The sequence below is a fragment of the Sturnira hondurensis genome, unplaced genomic scaffold (genome assembly GCF_014824575.4).
Source record: "Sturnira hondurensis isolate 20B ecotype Veracruz unplaced genomic scaffold, ASM1482457v3 Scaffold0004136, whole genome shotgun sequence".
In the NCBI taxonomy this organism is placed as follows: domain Eukaryota; kingdom Metazoa; phylum Chordata; class Mammalia; order Chiroptera; family Phyllostomidae; genus Sturnira; species Sturnira hondurensis.
Genome location: NW_028076767.1, coordinates 23,026,724 through 23,048,800, shown reverse-complemented (window position 1 = coordinate 23,048,800; position 22,077 = coordinate 23,026,724). Strand labels below are relative to the sequence as shown.

The window sequence follows — 22,077 nt, the reverse complement described above, 5'->3', positions numbered from 1 at the left end:
CCTCTGTATCTGGAAGTCTGTTCCTATTTTGTTTGTTTGTTTATTTCGTTCTTTGGCAAAGAACCGTTTTGCTTGTCCTTAAGTGAAATCATACGGGATTTGTCTTTCTCGGTCTGACTTACTGATTCACTAAGCACAGCCCCTCAGAGCAGAGACTTTAGAAGGCACTTGGAAGAACATTTTGTATCGTACAACTTTTCATCGTATTGTGTAGCATGTCAGGAAATAATCGAAGTAGAACACACGTGATAATAAATACAAATACGTTTGTCTGAGTTGAAAACGAACTGACAAAAAAGTGACATGGGGAGTCAATACTAAACAGTAGTCAGTAAACAATAGGGAAGATATGTGGGCAGCCAGGGAAACTCAGCGACGCAGCGTGTGGGTGACTGGGCAGCGCCGGCTGGAGTGTCGAGTGTGCTAGAGGAAGAAGGAAGGGCAGGCCGATGGGCCACCAAGGCCAGGCTGAGTGGCAATGAGGAGCCACTCAAGGTGGCTGAGCAGCGGAGGGTCCCAAAGGCCACCGTGGTGGCCAAGGGCGAGGCTGGGAGCCTGGGGAGGAGGCAGCAGCGCCGACAGGTAGCTGCACGGGTGCACGCCCCAACTCTACCACTTCCTAACAGTAGCACCTTGGGCTCAGTTTCTGAACCTGTAACAGGAGGATAAAAACACCCATTCAGCCGACTTGTTGGGAAGATGAAATCACGTAATATACGGAAAGCGTTTAGTGTAAGGCTTGACATAGAAGTCTTGCTCAGTAAGAAGTGGCTCTGCGGTTGTAATTGTTGTAAGTGGGTGGGACACGGTGAACCCTCGGGAAGGGGCAGAGGGGCCAGGAGCGAAAGGAACAAACACAGAACTAAGGCTCAGAGAGGGACAGTGACCTGCTCAAGGTTGCACCGATGAGGCACGACAGAGCTGGACTCGAATACCCACTTGCTTCTCAGTTCGCAGCAACTGGAATGTTTTTTTCCAGTTTCTGAAAAGTTCTTTTTTAAATAAAGAGCCAATTCTCACTCATACCTCCACCCACACAAAAATAAGGATTGAAAGCAGGAGAAGTTTTAGTTGGACGTGGGCAAGGACTTTCTGGCAGCCAGCACGACAGAATGCTGGCTTTAGAACCTCCAGCCTGGAGAAGTGGAAGGAGTGTTCCAGGTGGTTGAGGCCGGTGGCCACAGCCTGATTCCTACTGAGGACTGCATGTGGCTCACAGATATGTTCGCTTCAGCCAGCTTTAAAAAAATTGGGAGGTTTCACCAAAATACCAGTAGGTCATAGGTGAAGGCAACACTCATCCCAAGTTAATGAGACAGGGCATTTGCCACAGGCCCCATCGCTCCCTGTTGCCTCCCGGGCACCGAGGGTGACTGCCAGGGGCCAGTGGGGGTTGTTTTCTCACACCTGGCTCACTTTGTCTTCCACATCACCTGTGGAAGACAGGCCCCTGCTGGTTTAGACTCTCCCTGGGCTAAATTATACCTGGAATTCTAGAATGGTCTTGCTGGAAGGGCCCTTGGGGATGGAGAAACCCAGTGCCCCCATTCTGCACATGGGGAAACCGACGCCACGCCAGTGTCGCCCAGTGGGTCCAGGACTCACCTCCAATTTCCCCCAGCACCTCGGCCGTGGTGGGGACAGGCAGCTGAGGGCCACCCTAACACCCTACCGACCTCGGGGTTCTCAGTCCCCAGCAAGGAGGTGCGGATGCCAGGTGATCCTGAAATTTGGCCTGTTGGAGCAGATGATAAATCTGGACCTTTAAGAAAAGTCCAGCCAGCATCTCAGAAGGCCCGACTAACCACATCTGGTGAGACCATTTAAATAGAGAACCAGCATTACAAACACACACAATCACACTTTGATTCCCGCCGCCCCCCCCACCCCCTGCCGCCCCTTGATTATAAAAGCTCTACGAGCCAGTTACAGAGTGTTTGGAAAATCCAGCAAAGCTACAAAGAAAATGAAAACGTGCCTTTCGAGGCCCCTGCCCCTCAGGGCCCTCAGGGGGAACCACAGTTAACAACACTCTCTGATGGTCTCTTGGCTCCCCCACGGTTTTCCACGGGGGAGAGCGGACTGTGTGGGGATTTCTCTTTTTAAAAATGCCAATCATCAGAAGAGTCGTTACTCTGGGAGTCGAGGGGAGGGGGAGGCTGTCTGGGAGGGGGCTTCTTTCTGGGGCGGTGGAAACCCTGTGTTTTGACCAGGGGAGTAGCTACAGGATGTATGTACAATGCAGGTGAGAATGTGCCCACCTGTGCACATCCTATTTGTCTATTTTACTATAGAAGGTAATACTCAGGATTACAATAATAATGGCGGCTCATTACAAAGACAAGGAGAAGGAAGTACACGAAACCTTACTCTTCTCTCTTCGAGGGCCCAGATGGAACGGCTGGGGACAGTTCCATCTACTGCCCTGCGTCCTTTGGCACCCTCCAAGGTCCCTGCGTTGGTGCAGAGGGTCCGTGAGCATCGTATGAGGTGCCGGCTGTGGGGGCCAGGTTCCACTGGCCTCCAGGGGCCTCCTTCACAGGCCCTGGGGTGTAGGGGAGGGGCCCTGGCTGCACACTGGCTCCGGCGGGTCCCACTTCTTCCTTTCCAGTTTTCACGCTGTCCCCTGCCTGGGCTCCTGCCGAGAAGCAGTTAAAGGGACAGCCGGGCTGCCCTCACGGGGAAGGAATGGAAAGGCGTCGATTAAGTTTCACGGAAATCATTCTGAGGGGCCCACGTCTGGCCGACGGTGTTTGGGTTCCTGCGGTCCCGGCCTGGGCTGCCAGGTTGATTGTAAATGGAGAGTCGCCAGCTTTCCTTCCTGCAGCCGCCTGGCCCCCTTCACAGCGTGCTTCCCCCAACACTTGGACAGCTTACGAGCCCCCGGGGTTCAGGCCTGTAGCAGGTAATGCTCTGGCCGAGAGCTCGGAGTCCTGTTAACTTGGAACATGCTTTCTGGTGGCTGGCCGCCCCTTAAATGGTTACCGGGTGTGCCGGCAGTTGAGCCAATCTGTGAAAGCCAAGGGCGTCCCAGCCTGCGAGCCTTGGTCTGTGAGAGGTAAACAGCTTTTTTAGGCCCCACTTGAAAAACGGCACAAGACAGACCCCCCACCCAGGCTGGTAGCTGCGGGTGGCCCCAAGACAGACCAGGCACAATGGGACCCGAGAAGAGAGCAGACATGGCCGATCCAGACTCGGGTTGGATTCTGGCTCTGTCTGCTCGCTGGGAACTTGGGCAAAATCAGCCTCAGTTTCTTTCTCTGCAGAGTGGGATGCGCCTGCTTTAGCCCCTTAGATCCTTGTGTGGCGAAGCCAGGGAGTATGCGTGGAGGGCCTGGTGCACACTGGGTGTCTGGGAACTGTTGTTTGTCTTGGGGTGACGGCGAGTGGAAGGGACCAAGAGGGGACCGTGTCTCCACACACAGGCTGGGACTCGAGCTTTATCTGACAGGATGGGTAAAAATAACAATGAATAACAGTAACAGTAACAGCAACACCTTTTACTTCCCCCCAAATCTCCCGCATCTGTTCTCTCCTTGTATCTGCAGGTCAACCTCTGAGCGAGACAGAATAGGGACTAGAACCCCCATTCACAGGTGGGGAACCCGAAGCCCCCCGAGGAAGGGGTGGTTTAGCTCTCTGCTCCCAGAAGTTGGGGTGCAGACCGCAGCCGGGACACAGGGTGCCCCACACTGGAACTAGATCACACGGAATTGAATGGTGAGACAGGGTCGGTCCCTTCTAAACTTTCCTCCGGTCTTCTGAGGCCTGGACAGGAGTCTGCTTTCCATGACGAGGTGCCTTTAACACCTTCCGAAGGCGAGGCAATGTGTTTTCTGGAAGAAAGGGAGAAAGTTTGTTCAGCCTTTAGGAGGTGACCAGCTGCCTCCAGAACTTAATGGCAGTATTTATTCTCATTACTTACTTTTTCTATTAAAAAATTGTTTATTTTTTCATAAAAATAGAGCAGTGAAAGAAAACATTTTATGTAAGAAATGTATATCTATTATTTAGTTTTATTATCTTATTTATATAAACATGTAATTATATAAGACATACACTATAGCTACAGTAATAATTAATGTAAATATACTTACATAAATAAATAAAATAATATGAAAACCACCCAGTGCATTGCTGGTTTATTTTTGGAGTTTCATTCTATTTATGCCAGTTGGTATTGATTTTTTTAATTTAAAGCGGTGATATAATAATAACCATAACATGAGCACAAAAAGAACGGCGAGGCTCTTGCTTAATGAGAACTTATTAAATGGCAGTCCCAGGCAGTTTACATGTGTTGTACCGCTGAATCTCCCCTGACTCTGTAAGGCAGGTAGATTGTAACCTCTAGTGTTCTCAAAGAGAAAATTGAGGCAGAGAAGCGTTGAGTAACTCGCCATGCCCCATAATTAGTCAGTGGCAGAGCATGAACTTGAACTTGGGCAATCTGGCTGCATTCTCACAACCAGTGTGGTGACAGTCTCCCTTTAAAATGCAATTAGGTAAGCCTTTATAAAGTTGAGTGGACTTGAAGGAAAACAGTAAGTGCTGATAGTACAGATGATGCTAAGATAGGCTAAAATTCATGAAGGTGACCGGGAATGGCTACATTTCCCCAAATGAAATGAAACAAACTTAGGCCAACTCCATGTGCCCACAAGGAAAGAGGCCCGGAGAAGGAAGGCACCCACCTGAGGTGGGGCAGTGAAGGAGACCCAGGGGACCAGTGCCCCAGGAAAAGCTGGGTGCAGTGGGGAGGGCCGCCAGTCAAACTGGCTCAGCGCGTCTGTCTTTGTGGGTGTCAGACATGGTCCTCTGACCCCCTGTACCCACGGCTATCATTGAGAATGCATGGGCGCGGGGTTTGGGGTGTAGATAACTCTTGGGGTTTAGCCTTACTGGGGGGGGGAGACATTGAAAGAGGTTACCAGGCCAGACGAGCCAACTAGTCTAACAAAATGCAGACCCCCCCCACCACCACCACAGTGTGAAATGAGCCCTTCCGGGGCAGTGTTCCCTCCACATCCGGTGCCTCTGGTACACCGTCCCTTCTGAGCGTGTCACCATGACAGTGCCCGGCCCCTCTTCCTTCAGAGTGGGGCTGTGGGCACCCGTTCATTCATTCTACAAGCAGTTGTGGGCGGCTGGCCTGTGCCCAGCACTGTTCAGGTACTAAAGACACCGCGGGGACACTGGCATTTGTCTAAGTGTCCTGGGCTCGTACCCCCCCCCCCCCCCCCCCCCCCCCCGTTTTGTAGCTTTCTGGCATTAGAATCTTGGTGGGATTGAGAAATGCCACCTTCCTCCTCCTCTAGGGCTTTGTCTCATTTCCCGGTCTCCAGGGGCCTCTATGATCTAAGCGAGGATTCTTATTTGTTCTCCTCTTCCTTTCCATTCCTCAGGGACTGGTGAACTCAGAGCTGGCAGCCAGTCTGGGACAACCCGAATGGCCTCCATGACGCTTCCCAAGAGTTAAAAATCCTAACCACGGGTTCTGTTATTGTATTTGAATGGAAACCTCTGACCTCGACCCACTTGCCTGTTACAGATGGAAAAGCTGTGGTAGAGACAGGGACATTTTGTTCAATTTTCCACAACATTTGCTGAGCGCCTATTTTGTGCCAGGGACTGAAGACCCAAGAGGAATGGGGGCCAGTGCCTGCTGTGCTAGTTTCTATTCCTGCTGATGATCACAAACCTAGTAACCTGAAGCAACGCGAATCAATTATCTTGCAGTTCTGTACAGCAGACGTCCAATGTGGGTCTGGCCGGGCTCACGTCAAGGTGTTGGCAGGCTGCATTCGTTCCTGGAGACCCCAGGAGAGAATGTTTGCTCGTGTTTTCCAGCCTCTAAGAGCCGACCACATGCCTTGGCTCTTCCTCTGTTTTCAAAGCCAGCAGCTTCGCCTCCCTCCGATCCTCCTTCCACAGTCGCATCCCCCGCCAGCTCTTGTGTCTTCTGCACCTTCTTGCACTTTTCAGGACCCCTGGGACTGAGCTCACCTGGATGATCCAGGACAAGCTCCCTGGTTTAGGCCAGCTGACCATCAACCTTTATTTCATCTGCATCATTCATTCCTCTTTGCGGTGTAAAGTGACAGGTTCTCGGGTTCCAGAGATTAGGGTATGGGCGTTGCTGGGGACCGTTATTCTGCTTACCATTCCTGTCCTCGGGGAGCCTGGGGTCCACTGGGGGAGACAGCAATTAGTGTGGTAATTGCTCTGACCGGGACACCTCTGAAGCCCAGAAAAGGGGACACATGACCCAGGGGGGTGGGGAGAGGGAAGCGATGAGGGCTGGCTTGCATCTTGAAGAATGAGAAGGAGCTGGCCAGATGAAGAGGGCATGAAAATGGAAGGCATCCTGGGGGAAAGAATGGCTTGTGCAAAGGCCCAGAGCTGAGCGAGAGAATGCGTGTGTCATGGCAGAAGCATGAGAGGGGCAGTGGGGCTGGGGTGAGACTGGAGAGGTGCAGAGTGGTGAGGTCACGGGGGGCCTGGGTACCCAGAGGCTGACACTTTCTGAAGGCAGTAGGGAGCCTTTCAGGTTTTGGGCAGGAGATGGAGGGGGTCGGGTCTGCATTTGGGAAAGGTTACTCTGGGGTGCTGGTGGAGAGTGGCCGGAAGTGAGGCTGGCTAGAGGTCAGAAGCCACGAGGAGGTGATTCAGTGGGACAGATGTGGGGACCTGGGTCAGGTAGGGACAGGGAACAGAACAGAGCAGAGCGAGTATGTTCATGAGCTGTCAGAGGCAAGAAGACTGCATAGGACATGGCTGGGGGTTGTTTGTGGGCAGGGGAGGTGGGAGGAGGGGGCAGCATTAGGAGCAGATTTCTTGGCCTAGCAGCCAATGGCATGGTGGGGCCATGACTGACATATGGACATGGGGGGAGGAGGAGGGTTAGGGAGGTACTGGCTTGGGTCTGATCTGTTGGTGGCCTGTGTCTGATAGGCATCTAGGGGAAGTATCCAGAAAGCAGCTGGCTAGATGAGTCTGGAGCTCACAGATCACTTATATTGACTTGTATCGGTCAGTTACTGCCATGTAACAAACTGCCCCCAAAATTCGGTGGTGAAAACAGCTGCCACTCATTATCACCCAGGCACTTCATGCTGACTTGGGCTTGTCTGGTCTAGGATCAGCGTTGCTGGTAGCTGCAGGTCTGCGGGTCAGCCAGGTGGTGAGATTTGGGGATGCTGACCTCCCCTGACCCTCTAGCCCTGACCTAGATACCTTCCTTCATTTTCCTCTCCACCTCAAACCCCAGAATGACATTTGAGCCAAGACCTACAGGAAGTGAGGGAATGATGATATCTTGAGGAAGAGTATTGTAGGCAGAAGGAACAGCCAGTGCAAAGGCCCTGTGGTGGGATTGTGCCCAGGGCCTAAAACCGTTGAAGGAACAGGAAAGAAAGCCAATGTGGCTAGAGGAGGTGAGTGAGGGGAAGGAGCAGGAGAGGAGCTCAGAGAGTTAGCAGAGCCTTAATCACATGGGACCTGGAAGGTCACAGGAAGTGGCCACCACCCTCATTGTTACTGCTACTGTCACTTTTCATCTTCTTCTCCTGTTCCCCACAGGACCCCGCATCCCTGGACACAGCCATTCAGAATGCCCTGGCAGGCCTCTACCCGCCTTTCGAGGCCACAGCACCCACTGTCCTGGGGCAGGTGTTCCGTCTCCTGGACTCTGACTTCCAGGGGGATGGGCTGAGCTTCCTCTTGGATTTCCTGATCCCTGCCAAGCGCCTGTGCGAGCAAGTTCGTGAAGCAGCCTGTGTAAGTCGGAAGGGATGCTCTCCAAATGGAGTGGGAAGGTCACGCAGCCCTTTACTCTCCGACAACTAGGAAGAGTCTTTCACGTCTGCACTTTCACTAACAGGGTGAAAGGCACGATGAAGGGCGTCCTTGTGGGTTCCCTGGCTCCAGAGCCTGCCCCGAGGCTGGCACTGTGTGCATCACCAGGCTAGAGAATATTCCAGACATTCCCTGGAGTCCTTGAGGCCTTTCTTCCCAGACCCCTTCAAACCCAGATCTCAGGGAGGTGTCTCCTGAGGCAAAAGGAAATAAAAGTGTTTTAAGCAGGACGCAATGACTACAAATGATGGGTCCTTACTCGGACGGGGACGGGGTGGTCTGGCCTCAGACCTAAATTTATCCACTGAGCAATCCCCGTAAGGACCCTGTGTGTCTCTATATCTGTTTGTCCTTGCTTGTCAGCATCATTCTTACCGGCTGGGTGTTCCCACAAGGCTGGAGCCCAAGACAGTTCTGGGATCAAATTCTACTCTGAAGAGGAAACTAACTTTTCCCCATCAGCTGCAGATAGAAACATTGCAAGGAAGGATCCTGACTGGACAGGACCCTTGGGTCCTATGTCCACCCCTGGGCCCATCACAGCAGCCAGAGGAGTGGAGTACCAGGATTGGCCAGCCTTGGGTCATATGCCTACTTCTATGGTCAGAGAGTGGAGACTTTCAAGAAAAGGGTAGGGAGAGACCTCTGGAGACCCAATCCTCAGATGCCTCCTGCTGGAACTTGACCACACCCTTCACCGGGTTGCCGTCTGTGCCCTGCCCAGCTGTAATAATGCCCATCCTCCTGCCACCCAGCCTCAAGAATCACTGAGAGGGTCTTAGGCCCCACCAGTCTTTCCTGAATTGCTGATGCCTGTCAGGGACATAACATATCAGAGCAAAATGTAAGGATGGGGACCGTGGGCATCATTTCAGTGGTAGAAGGAAATGCACTGCGGCAGTCAAAAGTCCAGGCTTAAGGCACCAGAATTAGAGATGGTTGGGACCAGAGGAAACTGAGATCATTCATTTAACGTGCTTAGCACAGTGCCTGGCACATTCACTTAACATGCTCAGCCAGTGCCTGGCATGCATTGTTATTGTACGGAAGGAAGCCTCTTTGAAACATTTACAGCCAAGCTCCACGTATGCCCGTTGCATGATTTCACGCGCATCCTCCCTCCGCCTCTTTCTCCTCCCTGACATGCTCAAAACCACCCAGTTCCTTTGTTTGGCCATTAAAACTGCCTTTGCACCATCCTCTTCTCTATTTCCCCCAGGGACAAGGGTTGCAACCTTTCCATTTTTTTATTTTCACTTAAAAGCAATTAACTTTGCTTTCACTGTAATTATAGGTGAATTAGTGTCACCTCTGAGAAGTGGGTGGGTAGTAGGGTGGAATTAACAGTATGGCTTCAGGGCCACGGGAACCCCAAGTTCTTATCCAGGTGGACAGCCAGATCTACAGTGTAACTGACATGAACTAGTTTATCAAGTTGGGGTACGAGTATGGTCAAATCTCATTATTTCCCCAACTAACAATTCCAGGAGACACCTGCTTAGTTAGCAGGAAGCAGTGCCTCCCACAAACGCATCCAAATCATACAAGATTGTCCGGGATTTACTCAATCTGCAGGAATCAGACCCGCTTCCAAAAGCCAGGTGGAGAATAAGCTATCGTCAGGCCGGTGGAGTGTTCTTTCTGTCGTGGCCACATGGCGTCACTGTTGAACACTGGTCCCGCGCAGCCCTGTAAAGGGGCTCGGCTAAGCCCAATCTCCGGGTCCAGGCCCGCTCCAGAGCAACTTGCTGTGCCCGCCCATACCGAGAATTTGCTGGCATGTAACATTTAAAAAACTTTTGTTAAGGTTTTGTCTCTCCTGCTATGTTGTTACCACTAATGGCAAACACACACACAAACAAATAAATAATAAGCACTCGAGCCCAGAATAGTGAGGCAGAGTCAGATTTCCTGACTTTTACTCAGGGTTGTTTCTACTTCACTTTGTAATTTCTCTACTTAGAAATTAGAGAATGATGTGAAAGCAGTAAATGACCTCTTTATTTTTTCAATCGAAAATCCCCATATTTTTCCATAGAGTGTTGTCAAAGGAATTGATATTTATAGAACACCTGTCTTTTCTACACAGGCGTTATATCCAGGCGCATGTCATTGCCAGTACTTCTCGCACCAGCCTGACAATGCGAATCCGTGTCATTATTCCCATTTGCAGATAGAGAATAAGGAAGCTTAAAGGGGCTGAGTGATCTGCATGCCTCTGCCACCCAGACCGTGGAACCTGTGTCTCCCCAAAGTGGGGGCCCTGGCTGGAGCCAGGGCGAGGGGACTCTGGACGGACAGGGAGGAGGAGGGAGTGTGCGTCAGCAGAATGGCCCTCCTGGGAAAGGTGCTTGCTAACCAGTGCCTGGAATTCAAGCTTGTCCCCCTTGGGCTAGTGGGCTAGCAGGCTAGCAAGTGTTTTTAAGGTCAGGGCCGGGACCAGGGTGAGGCAAGGGGCACCAAAGGTGCAATGTGGCCGAGGCGCTCACTCTCTGGGCTGTGAGACATGCCTCCTTAGATGCCACGTCCTGGGCACCTCTCTTCCTCACATGAGCCTGTTCACCATTCCTTCTTGGGGCCGGGAGGGAGGAGACCTGCCGGTGGGGTTTTTGGACTCTCTGATACCCTCCTCGTCTCTCCGCAGGCCCCCTACTCACACTGCCTCTTCCTGCATCAGGGCTGGCCGCTGTGCCTACAGGACAAGGTCGTGGTCCACCTGGCCCCCCTCAACCCCCTCTTACTGCGCCAGGGTGACTTCTACCTTCAGGTTGAGTCCCAGGAGGAGCAGTCTGTCTGCATCAGGGTCAAGTGCCTCACCTTGGACCTCAGCACAGTGGACACGAAGCCTGTTCCCGTGTCATCCTACCCGATACTTTTCACCCAAGAGTGGCTGGAGACCTTCAACAGTGACTTTGAGGGAAGTCCCCTATACAACTGCCTGGTAGCTTCAGAACAGGGGGTTAGCCCTATGCCTTGGGCCAAGATAACCAGCCCGGAGTTTGTGGATGACAAATCCCAAGCAGTGACTGTCCTCTCCCCGGCCTCGGGGTCCCTTCAATTGGAGGCACTCGATTTGAGTGGCCTTAAAGGGCTGCACCAGGCCAGGTCCCCAGGAAGCCAGGTGCTTCCTGGACAGAGCTTGGCCAAGGATAAGGGCAGGGCATGTGGGATTAAATACCCAGGACTCATCAAGGTGGAGCAAGCCAGGCCCACAGAGGTGGCCTTTGGGGTGGACGATGTGGCCAACCAGGACGTAGAGGGAGATTATGTGGCTCTCCTGGGCTTTTCCCAAGAGAGCAGAGGCGAGTCTCTGAGTAAGGAGGTGGACACATCCCACGGGTGTCCTATTGGGACACTGGAGGATCTACCTGGGACTAAAGAAATGGCTTTCTCTCAAATGATGCTGCCTCTCTCGGGGGCCAGTGGGGGACCTTCTCTGGGGAAATGTGCTTGTGCAAGGCCAGCAAGCCTGGACGAGGGGCCCTGCGTTTGGGGCTTGAGGAGAAAGGTCAACCATGAAGCCCCCTCCCACAGCTCAGAACACCAGCCCCAAGAGCCCTACCTCAACGTCCTTGGGGATCCACTGCATGGTGCCGCCGGCCTCAGGACAGATGTCTCAGAAGAGCCAGCTGCCTCCAAGACACAGGAACCTCTGGGAAATGCAGAGAATGTGGTCCCGCCCAGGCCTGGACCAAAACAGACGTCCTCTCCCCGGTTGTGCCCAGCTTCTCCTCCTGCGGCTCCAGCCCTTGAAACCAAAACGGGAGAGAGGACCAGACAGGGAAACTGGAGGTCTCCCAAGCCCGTGACTGGTCCTGGTCGAAGCACCCCCTCTTCCAGATCCCCTACTCTTGGCCTCAAGTTATCATTCTTGAAGGGGCAGAGGCAAGCCCCTACACCCCCAGAGAAAGCCTCGCTCCAGCACGACGGGCCCTGGAAGGTCTTGTGTTCACTCTACTCTCACAAACCCAACCAAGCCAAGTGCTTGGGGAAAGGTAAGGAGCCCACTTGCACTTGCTTGGCTGGGTGGGGGAAATGTTCTCTAGGTGGGACCAAGTGACAGGGTGGTGCGGGCTGTCGGGGACAAAGACCCATCTGGGCTGATCACTCTCAGCAGTTCAACAGATGGAGTGGCGTGTCAAGAGGCTTGAAGTCATTTGGTTCTGGAACTGAGCAAGGTGTTGTGACTGTGTCCTGGTGGCATGAGTCCACACCCCAGGTTCACCACATGCTGGCTGGGTGACCTTGGTCAAGGACTTAACCTTTCCAAGTTCAGGTCTCCCTCTCTGAGTGATGGAGGTTTTACATGCCTCACAGAGTTGTTCTGAGGTTCAGAGAGACGCCAGAAGTACGGAGCTTAGCACAATGCTTGACACATGGTCGCAGATCAGTAGTTGTAAGCTATTATTAGTCAGAAGGACATTCCCCAGCCCCCAGCCCCGGAAAATTCATCTTCTGCTTAACACCCTTTTGTTGTTGCTTTTCCCAGCTGGAACAACTCAGACCAAAACATCTGGCCCAGCCGCTGACTCAGGCCCCCCGACTGGAGAAAAGGCTGACTTCCCAGAAGCTTCTACAGGTCCTCCGGAGAGAGGACCCGCTCTGGAGGAGGAACCGCCAGGGCCTGAGCCGGGAATTGGGGCTCTGAGTCCGGAGATCATCCACTCCAGGATAGCGTGCCTGCCAGGTCCTCGGGATTGGAGGGGCAGGGGAGGGAGTTTGGAGTAGGGGTGGGGTCCCTGAGCATTCTCAGATACCGGTGAGCCTGGAGGGAGACAGGGAAAGTTCTGGATGCTTGTGTTCAGGACTGAGCCTTCCTGACGGTCAGGTTTCTTATCTTTCCAAGGAAGAAGTTAGATTATACAGGGTTGGGCAGAAGTATTATAGATTATAGTTGTTCATATGCAAAATAATACAGTAATTAATTAATAATACAAGAATAGACTCTGTTTCATGTATTCACAACTGTAAACCTACTTTTGCCCAAGCCTATATAAAAGCAATTTCTAGGTATCCATGAAAACATACATACATACATATGTATGTACATACATACATCCACCTGCCCACTCACCCACCCACCCATCCAAAAACATACACACCTTTGCACATACATTCTGCTTTCAGTGAGGAAGGCAGGATGAGTGTCTTAGGTCAGGTTCCCTAGAAACTGAGCCAGAAACGGAGATCCTTGGGAAAGTGATTTCTTTTATTGGCGGCCGCTCTCAGGAGAAGGCAGGTAGGGAAGAAGGGCAGGGTCAGGGAGGAGCTAAGCAAGAGTGTGGCCTGATCCCACAGAGCTGGTTCTGCCTTAAGGTGCCTGGGTCTGTTGGTCCCAGCCCAGGCTAATCCTGGGTTGGGATGCAGGGTGAGCCCAAGATCCAGCTCAGCTGAGAGCAATTCTTCAGAGGAGAGGACATCTGTAAGCCAATTACAGCCAATACTTATGGCTGTGGGGATGGGTGTTCTGGCCCGATGAGGGGGTCTGGGTAGGGTATTAACAGCACCCAACACAGAGGGCATTATCATTTAGGCTTACTATTCATTCATCTTTGCAATGAATACTTATTGAACACCTGCTGTGCCCCAGGCCCCGAACTTAGCACTGCGGATTCAGCAGGAAACAAGTCTGCTGTGTTCTCTGCTCTCAGGAAACCGAGTGGTGGAGAAAATTCAACAGGTTATTATAACTCAGTGTAGAAAAACCCCTTGTGATCACGGGGCCACACAGGGCCACAGAAGGACAGTGTTTGTGTGGCCCCAGAGCCCATTCCATGAGCTTTACCTCGCAAGGTGCGCAGGACGGGCAGAGTCCAGAGGAGAGAGAGGCTGCCTCTGCACAGAGGAGGAGTTCAGGGATAGCTTTCTGAGCAAGTGGCTTTTGAGCAGGATCTTGACAGATGAATCAGAGTTCAGAGTTAACGGGAAGGGTGAGGGTGGGGAGAAAGGGCATTTCAGGCAGAGAGACCCAGTGGGCAAAGGCCTGAGGCCACAGAGCAGGTCCCAGCGGAAAAGGCAACATCAGATTTCTCACCGAGCACACGTGCCCTCTCTCCTCCAGGTGGTCGAGACAGGGTGGGGAGGCCCCTGCTTCTGCTGTCAGCCACCCAGGGGGCCTGGGAGGCTCCATGGTATAGGGCCTCAGAGGTCACCAAGCTGCTTTGCTACCTGTGCACTGTCCCCAGGTAAGAGGCGGGGCTGGCTGGCCACTCCATCCCTCCAACCTCTGAGCCCATAGCCCAGGACAAACTGCTCTCCCAGAGGGGCATGAGGTGGGGGACAAGCAGAGCCCTGGTGTCAGCTCTGAGAGCCTCTTCTCACTGCCCAGTCGCTGCTCTGTGGCTTAGTTTCCCCTCAGAGGATGATAATAATAATAATAGCAGACACTTACATCCCTTCTATTCTGCGTGGTCACTGAGTGCTTTACAGTAATGAATTCATCAGTGCAGTCCCATGAGGCGGAAACTAGTATTATCCCCATTTACAGATGGGGAATGGACTCTAGGGAAACGAAACAATTGGCGCAGATACGGTGACCAGATAGGTGACCAGATAGGTGACCAGATACGTCGGCAGCGCTGCAGCTCTATCCCACGCTGGCCACCTCTGGTCTTGTCTGTGAACTGACTCCTTGTAAGGTTTGATGGCAGTGGGTTTATTTTCCCAATCTGCTTGATTGTCAGAATGGCTGAGGGCTCTTGGAAGCCCACAGACTCCCTGGCCCCATCCCTTATGGCCAGATGTCTGGGGGGTGGGAGTGGGGTATGGGTGGGTGTGAAGGATCAGTATTTTAACAAGTTCTGACAAGTTGGCCAGTTTGGGAAATCTAAGGTGATCGCTGAAAAGCGCAATGTGAGTCGGTTAGGGTGTTTTGGCTGCAAGTAACAAAGTCCAATTCAAAATGTCTTATCTGATAAAGAAATTCATCGTTCAATGTGTCTGCCTTACAGCTCTTTGTAAGAACTTTTTAAAGGAGAGACTTCCTTCCCAGAAGTTCCCCTACAAATTTCTCATGTCTCATTGACCAGAAATACGTCAGCATCAGCCCTATCTAAACCAATCATTCATTGGCTACAGAAATGAGATCCCCGCCTCAACCAATCAGAAACTAGCCCTTGTGGACAGGGTGGGGCATGGTCATATGGAGGAAGTTGGATTCTTGAACCAATGAGAGTTCTGCCCATACAAAAGGAGTGGGTGAATGCTGGATGACTTACCCACTGCAGCTGTATCCTGATTATCAGGGTGTGAGAGAGCTGTGTGAGGTACTGTGGGGGCACTGAAGAGAGAGCAATACACTCTGGAGAAGAATCAGGGAGGGCTTCCCGGAGGGAGGGGCACTGGATCTTACTCTTGCAGGATGAAGAGCCCATTAGTTAATCAAGGCTTCTAACAGCCAGTTTCCCACACCTCCCAGTAGCTCCTTTCCCCTAGAGGGCCTGGTTTATGCAGCAACACTGCCAGTTCTGTTCACCACCCACAGGCCAGAAGATAAAACCAAGGGGCTGGCAGTCGTGATTGATGCCAGGAAGCAACCTTTACCTGCTGGTCTGGTCAAAGCCCTGAAGGCCACCCAGGTGAGTGGGAGACAGGCGGCATCAACCTAGCAAGAACCAGGGGCCTGTGGATATTCACAGAGCCCAGGGGGTTCAGGGCCGGGTCCAGGCCCCCAGGCAGGGGCTCCCTCTCGCAGTGAGCAGAAGCCCCAGGCGAAACAGGCTTAAAGAGAAAGACTGCTCGTTGGTGCAAGTGACTCCGAAGTCCAGGAGTGAAATCCAACGGCAGGTGTGGCTCGATTCGAGGACTCAAATATTGTCACCAAGATCTGGTTCTTCTCGCTCCATTTCTGGCCCCGTTCTCCTGGGAGGGTGCCCTTTTCACCCAGGCCCCTGTCTTGGTGGCATTCTGGCTCCCAAAAGCTCTGAATTCACATGGTCTTTCAATCAAGTCTAGTAGGAAGGAGCGAGAGATTTTTTTCCCCCCAGAAGTTTCAGCAGAAGTTTCTTTGTGTCTCCCTAACGCCACTTGGCTGAGGTGTCCACCCATTGGCCAATCTCTGTGACCAGGCAAATGCGACACGCCGATTGGCTTAGACCTAGGTCACATGAACCTCACGAATTGAGACTGGGGGCGGGAAGAGATTCCTGACTAGCTGGTACTCGCAGCAGAGTAACTGGACATTTGGCTTATGCTTACCTCATAGTCCGATCTCCTCCTCCTCCTCATTGTATAGATGGGGAAACTGAGGCCCAGAGGGGGCAGGTTATCTGGGACGTTTGCAACAGAGCTTGGGCCCCCTGCTCTCTTGATGTCCAATGGCTCGCCCCCCACACATACCACACCACCCCAGCCTCGGGGAGCTGCCCTCCCCAGCCCTGGGGCCTATTTGCTTTCACCTTGTTGGGGAGGCCCAGGGGCTTAGTGCAGACCTGGGCAGAGATGCTCTGAAATGCTTTTTTCTTACAGGCTCTGGACCCAGCCTCCATCCATGCCGTCCTCTTCCTGGGGGAGAAGGGGACTGCTCTTCCGCTGGAGACTTTACCTGGCATCCAGGTGAGGGGCAGATGGTGTCGGCCAGGGCAGAGAGGAGTGGTCGGGATTGCGCTGAGCTGGGAGATGAACTGCAGAAGTCCCGGGTGAGGAGAGGCCCTGAAATAATGTAGCGAAGGCCAATAACTTAAGGCCTGGATGCCACGACCCTGCGGCCCCAAGTCACAGAAGGACTTCCCTCTGGAAATCCTAGCAACGCCCAGTGGGCTCCGTGGCGTGGTCGGCAGCTGCACATGGGGTGAGACCTTTTTGAAAAGTTTCATTTAGCCAACCCTGCCCCCTTTCTTTTCAGAAGAGGAAACTGAGGCCCAAGGCCACATGGCAAGCCAGAGGCGAAGGGGCCTTTTCCTCCTGCTCGCCCTGTGTTTGTCTCCCTAGCTTCTCTCAGCATCTCCAGCTCAGATGCAGCGCTGACTTGGGACTGTGCGGGACAGAGCCGGCTGCTTCCTCTACTTAGTGCCTTGTTCCACGATCCCAAGTGTGAGCACTCGGTGCTCTGCCCGGTTCCAGGGAGGGATTTTAAAGGGCTCCTCACTCTTGGTTAGGGACGAGGCACATTGGGAGCTGGAGATAGGTTTTTCAAGCTTTAAGGTGCTTACGAGTCACTGGGGGATCTTGTCAAAGTGCAAGTTCCAGTGGCGCCTGGGAACCTGCATTTCTAGCATGCTCATGACTGGTGCTGAAGCTGCTGGTCCGTGGACCGCACGTTGAGTACCAGGGATGACCAGTGGGTCCCCCCAAACCACTAATCCGCCCAGTCCCAAGCTTAGGCGTCTGGAGCTGTTTGTAGTACAAACCTCAAAATTCTCTGCCTGGGAGAGGCAGTCACCTAGTCCCTTCTCCATGTCTTAGGGGAAACTGTTAGGATTTGGTGACGTTTCTCGACAGCCTCAAGGAAGAGACAGCAGCACGGGAATGGGTCACCAGAAAATGGGGCAAGGATTATAAAGAAATTACATGACAAGGGCCTGCTTCAATCAGTTTGTGCTACTGCCTGAGAGCTGGGCTGGGAAAGAGCCGAGCTCAGAGGGTGCGCATGCTGTGATTGATTCTTGATGTCTGCCTTGGGCACAGGCTAGGCGAGTGGTAGTGCAGGCGCTGTTTCTTTGCTATTCCTCACCCGGGCCTGGCTCCGAATTTGGACTCTCCAGGATTCCCAGAGAAAACAAGTTGCCCAGAAAGCAACTCTTGAGTCCAGGGCCAGACTCACCTGTGGGAGGTGGACCAGTGCTGAGACCGGGGTCTGGACATGACCTTGTCGATTGTCTGTCCCCACACGGAGTGCCTGATCTTCCTGACTCTCTTCTTTGTCTGCAGGTAGAGGTGCTGACCTCCTTAAAGGCCCTCAGCCACCACGTGGACCCCAGCCAGCTGCCCGCAGCCCTGGAAGGCTCCTTCCCCTACTGCCACAGCGAGTGGGTGCAATTCTTCCAGGTGTCTACCATCACAGCCTTCGGCCCTGCACCCTTACTCCTTCTCTTCCTCCCTTTGCTATCCTGCCCCACAGATCCATCCACACTGTCAGGTTCAAAGCTAGTCCTTCAACAAACATTTATAATGAAGGGGCAGAGTGGCGTGATTGAGAGCTCAGGCTCTGGGGTCTGACCGCCTGGGTTCCAATCCCAGCTCTGCTGTGTGACCTTGGGTAAGTTATGTACCTTCTCTGAGCCCTTTTCTTCATCTATAAAATGGATAGGGTGTAATTATTGTACCTCCTTAGGAGGCTATTGTGAGCAGTAATTGAGTTAATGGGGGTAGAGATCTTAGGATCTGTCTGGCATGTGCTATGAGCTGTGTTGATGTCAACTGAAAACAAAATAAATACAGACATCTGCTCTGTGGACCCACACGGCTCAGGAGCTCGGGGTCTGGTGGGAGAGGCAGACAGGTTTCCTCTCGTAAGAGGGAACGTTAGAAAGCGTTCCAGGAGCCCAGAGCTGGGCTCCTTTCCTGTGTGACCTCAGTCCCTCCTCCCCACTCACCGCCACACTTCGAGGGGGCGTTTCACAACCAAGGTAACCCGTGAGCACACGCAGGCTGGGGCGGCTCACACAACAGTCCTCGAGATTACCAGCCTAAACCACACTGAAACCGAGCCTGTCAGGGTCCGCCAGGGCTTCCTCCAGACCAGGGCTGCCCCCTCCTCAGCACATTCACAGGTCGGGCTGGATCGTTTGTCGCCGTCAGGAGCTGCTTCGTGCGTTGTAGCAGGATCAGCAGCCCCTCTGGGCTCTGCCCACTCTGCCCACGACCACCAAAACGTCTCCGGACGTCGCCCGTGTCCCCTAGGGGGCAACCGAAGGGCACTGAGAACCCCCCACTGAGCACCACCGGTCTGTACTCACAGTCTACACTGTGATTCTCTTCTTTTTAGAATCACGTTTGCTTTAAAAATAGGCCGTGTGTTCAAAATTCTGGTGGCACCGAAGGGCACTGGGAATCTCTTCTCCTCCCCGTCCCCTGGGCCCCGGTTCCCTTCTCTGATCAATCCAGTGACTCTTGAGCCACATTTCTGTTTTAAAACCTTCCCTTTAAATGAAGTCTTACCTATAGACCCAGAATATAAAACTGGTAATGAGGAAGACGAACACTCTTTGGTCCTCACGCCAGCCTATAAGGCCAGAGCCACTGTGGCCCCATTTTGCAGAGGAAGAAGTGGAAGCACAGAGAGGTTAAGTAACTTGCCCAAGGCCTCACAGCGAGGAAGTGGTGGAGCAGGACTGAAGTGTCATCCCTCCCCCTCCCCTCTTTCTTCCCCACCTTCCCCCTTCCCCCCAGGTATCTCCACTGGCCCGGGGGTAGCTCTGGCCCTCCTCCTGCCTCTCTCATCCCCAGCGACAGTGGTTCTCAAAGTGGGGTCCCTGGACCAGCAGCGTCAGCATCACCTGGGAAGTTGGTACAAATTTACATTCCCAGGCCCCGCCTCAGAGGAGCTAGGTCAGACACACAGAGGTGGGGCCCAGCAGCATGGACATTGACCGGCTCTCCAGGTGATTCTGATGCAGCGGCAGCTTGAGCACCACCACCTGAAGCCCCCGATGTGTCCTCCTGGGTGGGGGAGGCGCCCTCCTCACTGGCCCAGGCTGACAACCCCACTACGGTCTCTGTTCTGCAGAAGTCGGACCCTTTCCTTGCCAACCTCCGCCAGGCCTCCTGCTTGCTACAAGCGTCCATCAAGGAGTTTGAGAAGGGTGACCCCCCTGGAGGGGCACAGGTGAGCAAGGAGCATGGGCTGGGAAAGTCACGCCATACCCCAGATTTTACAGACCAAGGGCTCGATGAGGGGGACAGTCAGGGTGGGCACAATCACCCCTGTTTTTCATTTAGTCGCTTGACTAATATTTATTGGGTACTAACTGTGTGTACCCAGGGACGCAGCATGGGGCAAGCTGACTTGTCCCTGCCCTCGTGGGGTTCGTGGTACAGTGGTAGATGTCGTTGTTAAAAAGTGAACAAAGAAATGGACCTGTAGTTACAAATTGTGCCAAATGCCACTCACTGAAGAGATGGTACTTAAATTCAGGCCTGAAGGGTGAAAAGGAGCCTGCACGGGAATAGGAGGGGGACTGGGCTCCAGGAGAAGGGCCAGCATGTGCAAAGGCCCTGAGGTGGGATTATGTTTAGTATGTTCCGGAATAGCATGGAGGCCAGCATGGAACAGAATGAGCTGGGGGAGAAGGGTGAGGAGAAAACTAGAAGATCTTCTGGATCCAGCAGGGGCTGTGTCAAAGAGGAGCTGGGTTGGGATCTCCTAAGTGGGCAGGGAAGCTACTGGAGAGTTTTAAGCAGAGGGTAGATTGCACTTTGGGGCCCTTCCTGCTGCCATGTAGAGAATAGACTGAAGGGGGAGCTGAAGTATAGCAGGAAGACCAGTGAGGAGGCTAGGATGGGTGTCCCAGCAAGAGATGAAGGCACTGGGACCAGTGAGGTTGCCATGGTGATGAGAGGAGTGGCTTGAGGAAATGTTTTAGATTTAGAAAGGATAGACTTTCTGTAGGATCTTGAATGCCAAACTGGGTGAATCAGACACGATCTGGGTGTGGGGAGCCCTGGAAGGTTGTAGGGGGAGAGTGGGGATTGGATCTCAGGCCACCTTCCTCCACTGGCAGGAGGCCTCCAGGTGTCTGAACAAGTCCAAGGAGCTGATGGAGGCCGTGCTGAGGGACCCAGGTCTGCTGGGCCTCCAGCGGGAAGGTGGAGCCACCCTGGCCAGGCTGCGGCAGATGGCCAGCAGGCTAGACTTCAACCCGGACGTCAGGTACTGACACCCTGTCTTTTCCTCCCCCACTCCACCCTGTTTCTTAGAGTTTGGAGCTGGGGACGCATAGAGTGGGCTCTGCAGATGCCCAGGATGGGGGTGTTTGCAGGGTCTGTGTCGTGTCTCTTCTCTGCTACCCTCCTTCAGCCCCAGGCATCTTCAGACTGGGGTGGAGGGACAGCCCTGCCTGACTCTGGTCACACTCAGGGACCAAGTGCTTTCTCTGACCCAGACACCGAGAGCTGAGCCTGGCCAGGAAAACCTCAGAGCCACAGAATAAAGAATAAACATTCCTGGGAAGTACCAATTTTCTTAAATGTAGGGGTGGGAGGGGCAAATCATTAATAAAAGCAGTCAGTCACTGGACATATTTTATCTCTGCTAGAGCACACACGTTCCAAAGTGTACATAAGCTTCCAACAATTTATTTATTTAACCAGCTCTGAAACAGCACTTAGGATGGACACAACATTGTTTTAAGGGCTTTACAAATAGTAACTTGTTTAATTCCCACTCCTGAGGACACTACCACCCAGCTGGTCCTATCCTCTTTTAACAATGGAGGAGCCTGAGGCTCAGAAAGAGGTTGACCTGCCCGGGGTCACACAGCTGGGACGTAGTGGGGCCAGGACTTGAATGAACCCAGGCAGCCTGGCCCAGAAACTTGAACGCAGTGCCCACAGGCAGAGTCATGGTGGTATGAGCACTGGGCCAGCATGGGCCCTGGTACCAGGTATGGAGTCGTCTCCCTGCTCCTCACATGGCCTGGTGCCGCTGGCTCTGTGAGTCCCACAATGTCCCCACCTCGCTGGCTGGGCGCCAGGCACTTCTAGTCCATTTGGCCACTGGAATCTCCACCAGGGGGCGCTGTCGTCCCACGTGATCGGCTCTGGGTGTTTGTTCTGCAGATGGGCCTGGTAGCTCCCACCTACCGCCCCTTCCTCCCCACACTCCCTCCGCCAGGCAAGCTGGCGTTTTCCATCTCGTTCGCACACCCTGGGCCCTCACCTGGAAGGGAGTGACTGGTGGGGAGCGGCAGTCGGATAGGGAGGCCCAGTGCAAGACTCCCTCCAGACAAGCAGGCTCTCCTTCCACCCCTTCTTTTCCTTTTCCTTCTGAAGTAAGATTCCCTCTCTGCGCACCCCCCCGCCCCAGGGCAGAGGACAGTAGGATGGGATTTGAGGGGTGTCAAGAAAGCCCCGCAATCCTTCCCTTTACCCACGTGTTACCACCTTTAGATCCCATCCACGATCATCACACCTGTCTTGCTGGCTTTGACTGTTTAAAAATACCATCACAAGAAAAAGCCGTGGACTGGGTTCCAGTTCAGACTGCCATGCCTGAGAATCAGTTGTTCTCTCTGGACCCCAGTTTTCCCATCTGTAAAATGGAGGCGGGGGTGGAGGGGTTGT

At 53.2% G+C, this 22,077-nt stretch overlaps 1 protein-coding gene across 1 annotated transcript in view; it reads left to right on the top strand.

The window, feature by feature from the left end:
- KIAA1755 (KIAA1755 ortholog) overlaps window positions 1–22,077 on the top strand; it is a 33,277-nt gene that overhangs the window by 3,192 nt on the left and 8,008 nt on the right. The window contains exons 2-10 of the mRNA XM_037044042.1: window positions 7,582–7,779; window positions 10,502–11,852; window positions 12,347–12,544; window positions 13,919–14,042; window positions 15,341–15,434; window positions 16,324–16,410; window positions 17,725–17,841; window positions 19,523–19,621; window positions 20,517–20,665. Coding sequence (XP_036899937.1) covers window positions 7,582–7,779; window positions 10,502–11,852; window positions 12,347–12,544; window positions 13,919–14,042; window positions 15,341–15,434; window positions 16,324–16,410; window positions 17,725–17,841; window positions 19,523–19,621; window positions 20,517–20,665 — 2,417 coding nt within the window. The remainder of the gene's footprint in view (window positions 1–7,581; window positions 7,780–10,501; window positions 11,853–12,346; window positions 12,545–13,918; window positions 14,043–15,340; window positions 15,435–16,323; window positions 16,411–17,724; window positions 17,842–19,522; window positions 19,622–20,516; window positions 20,666–22,077) is intronic.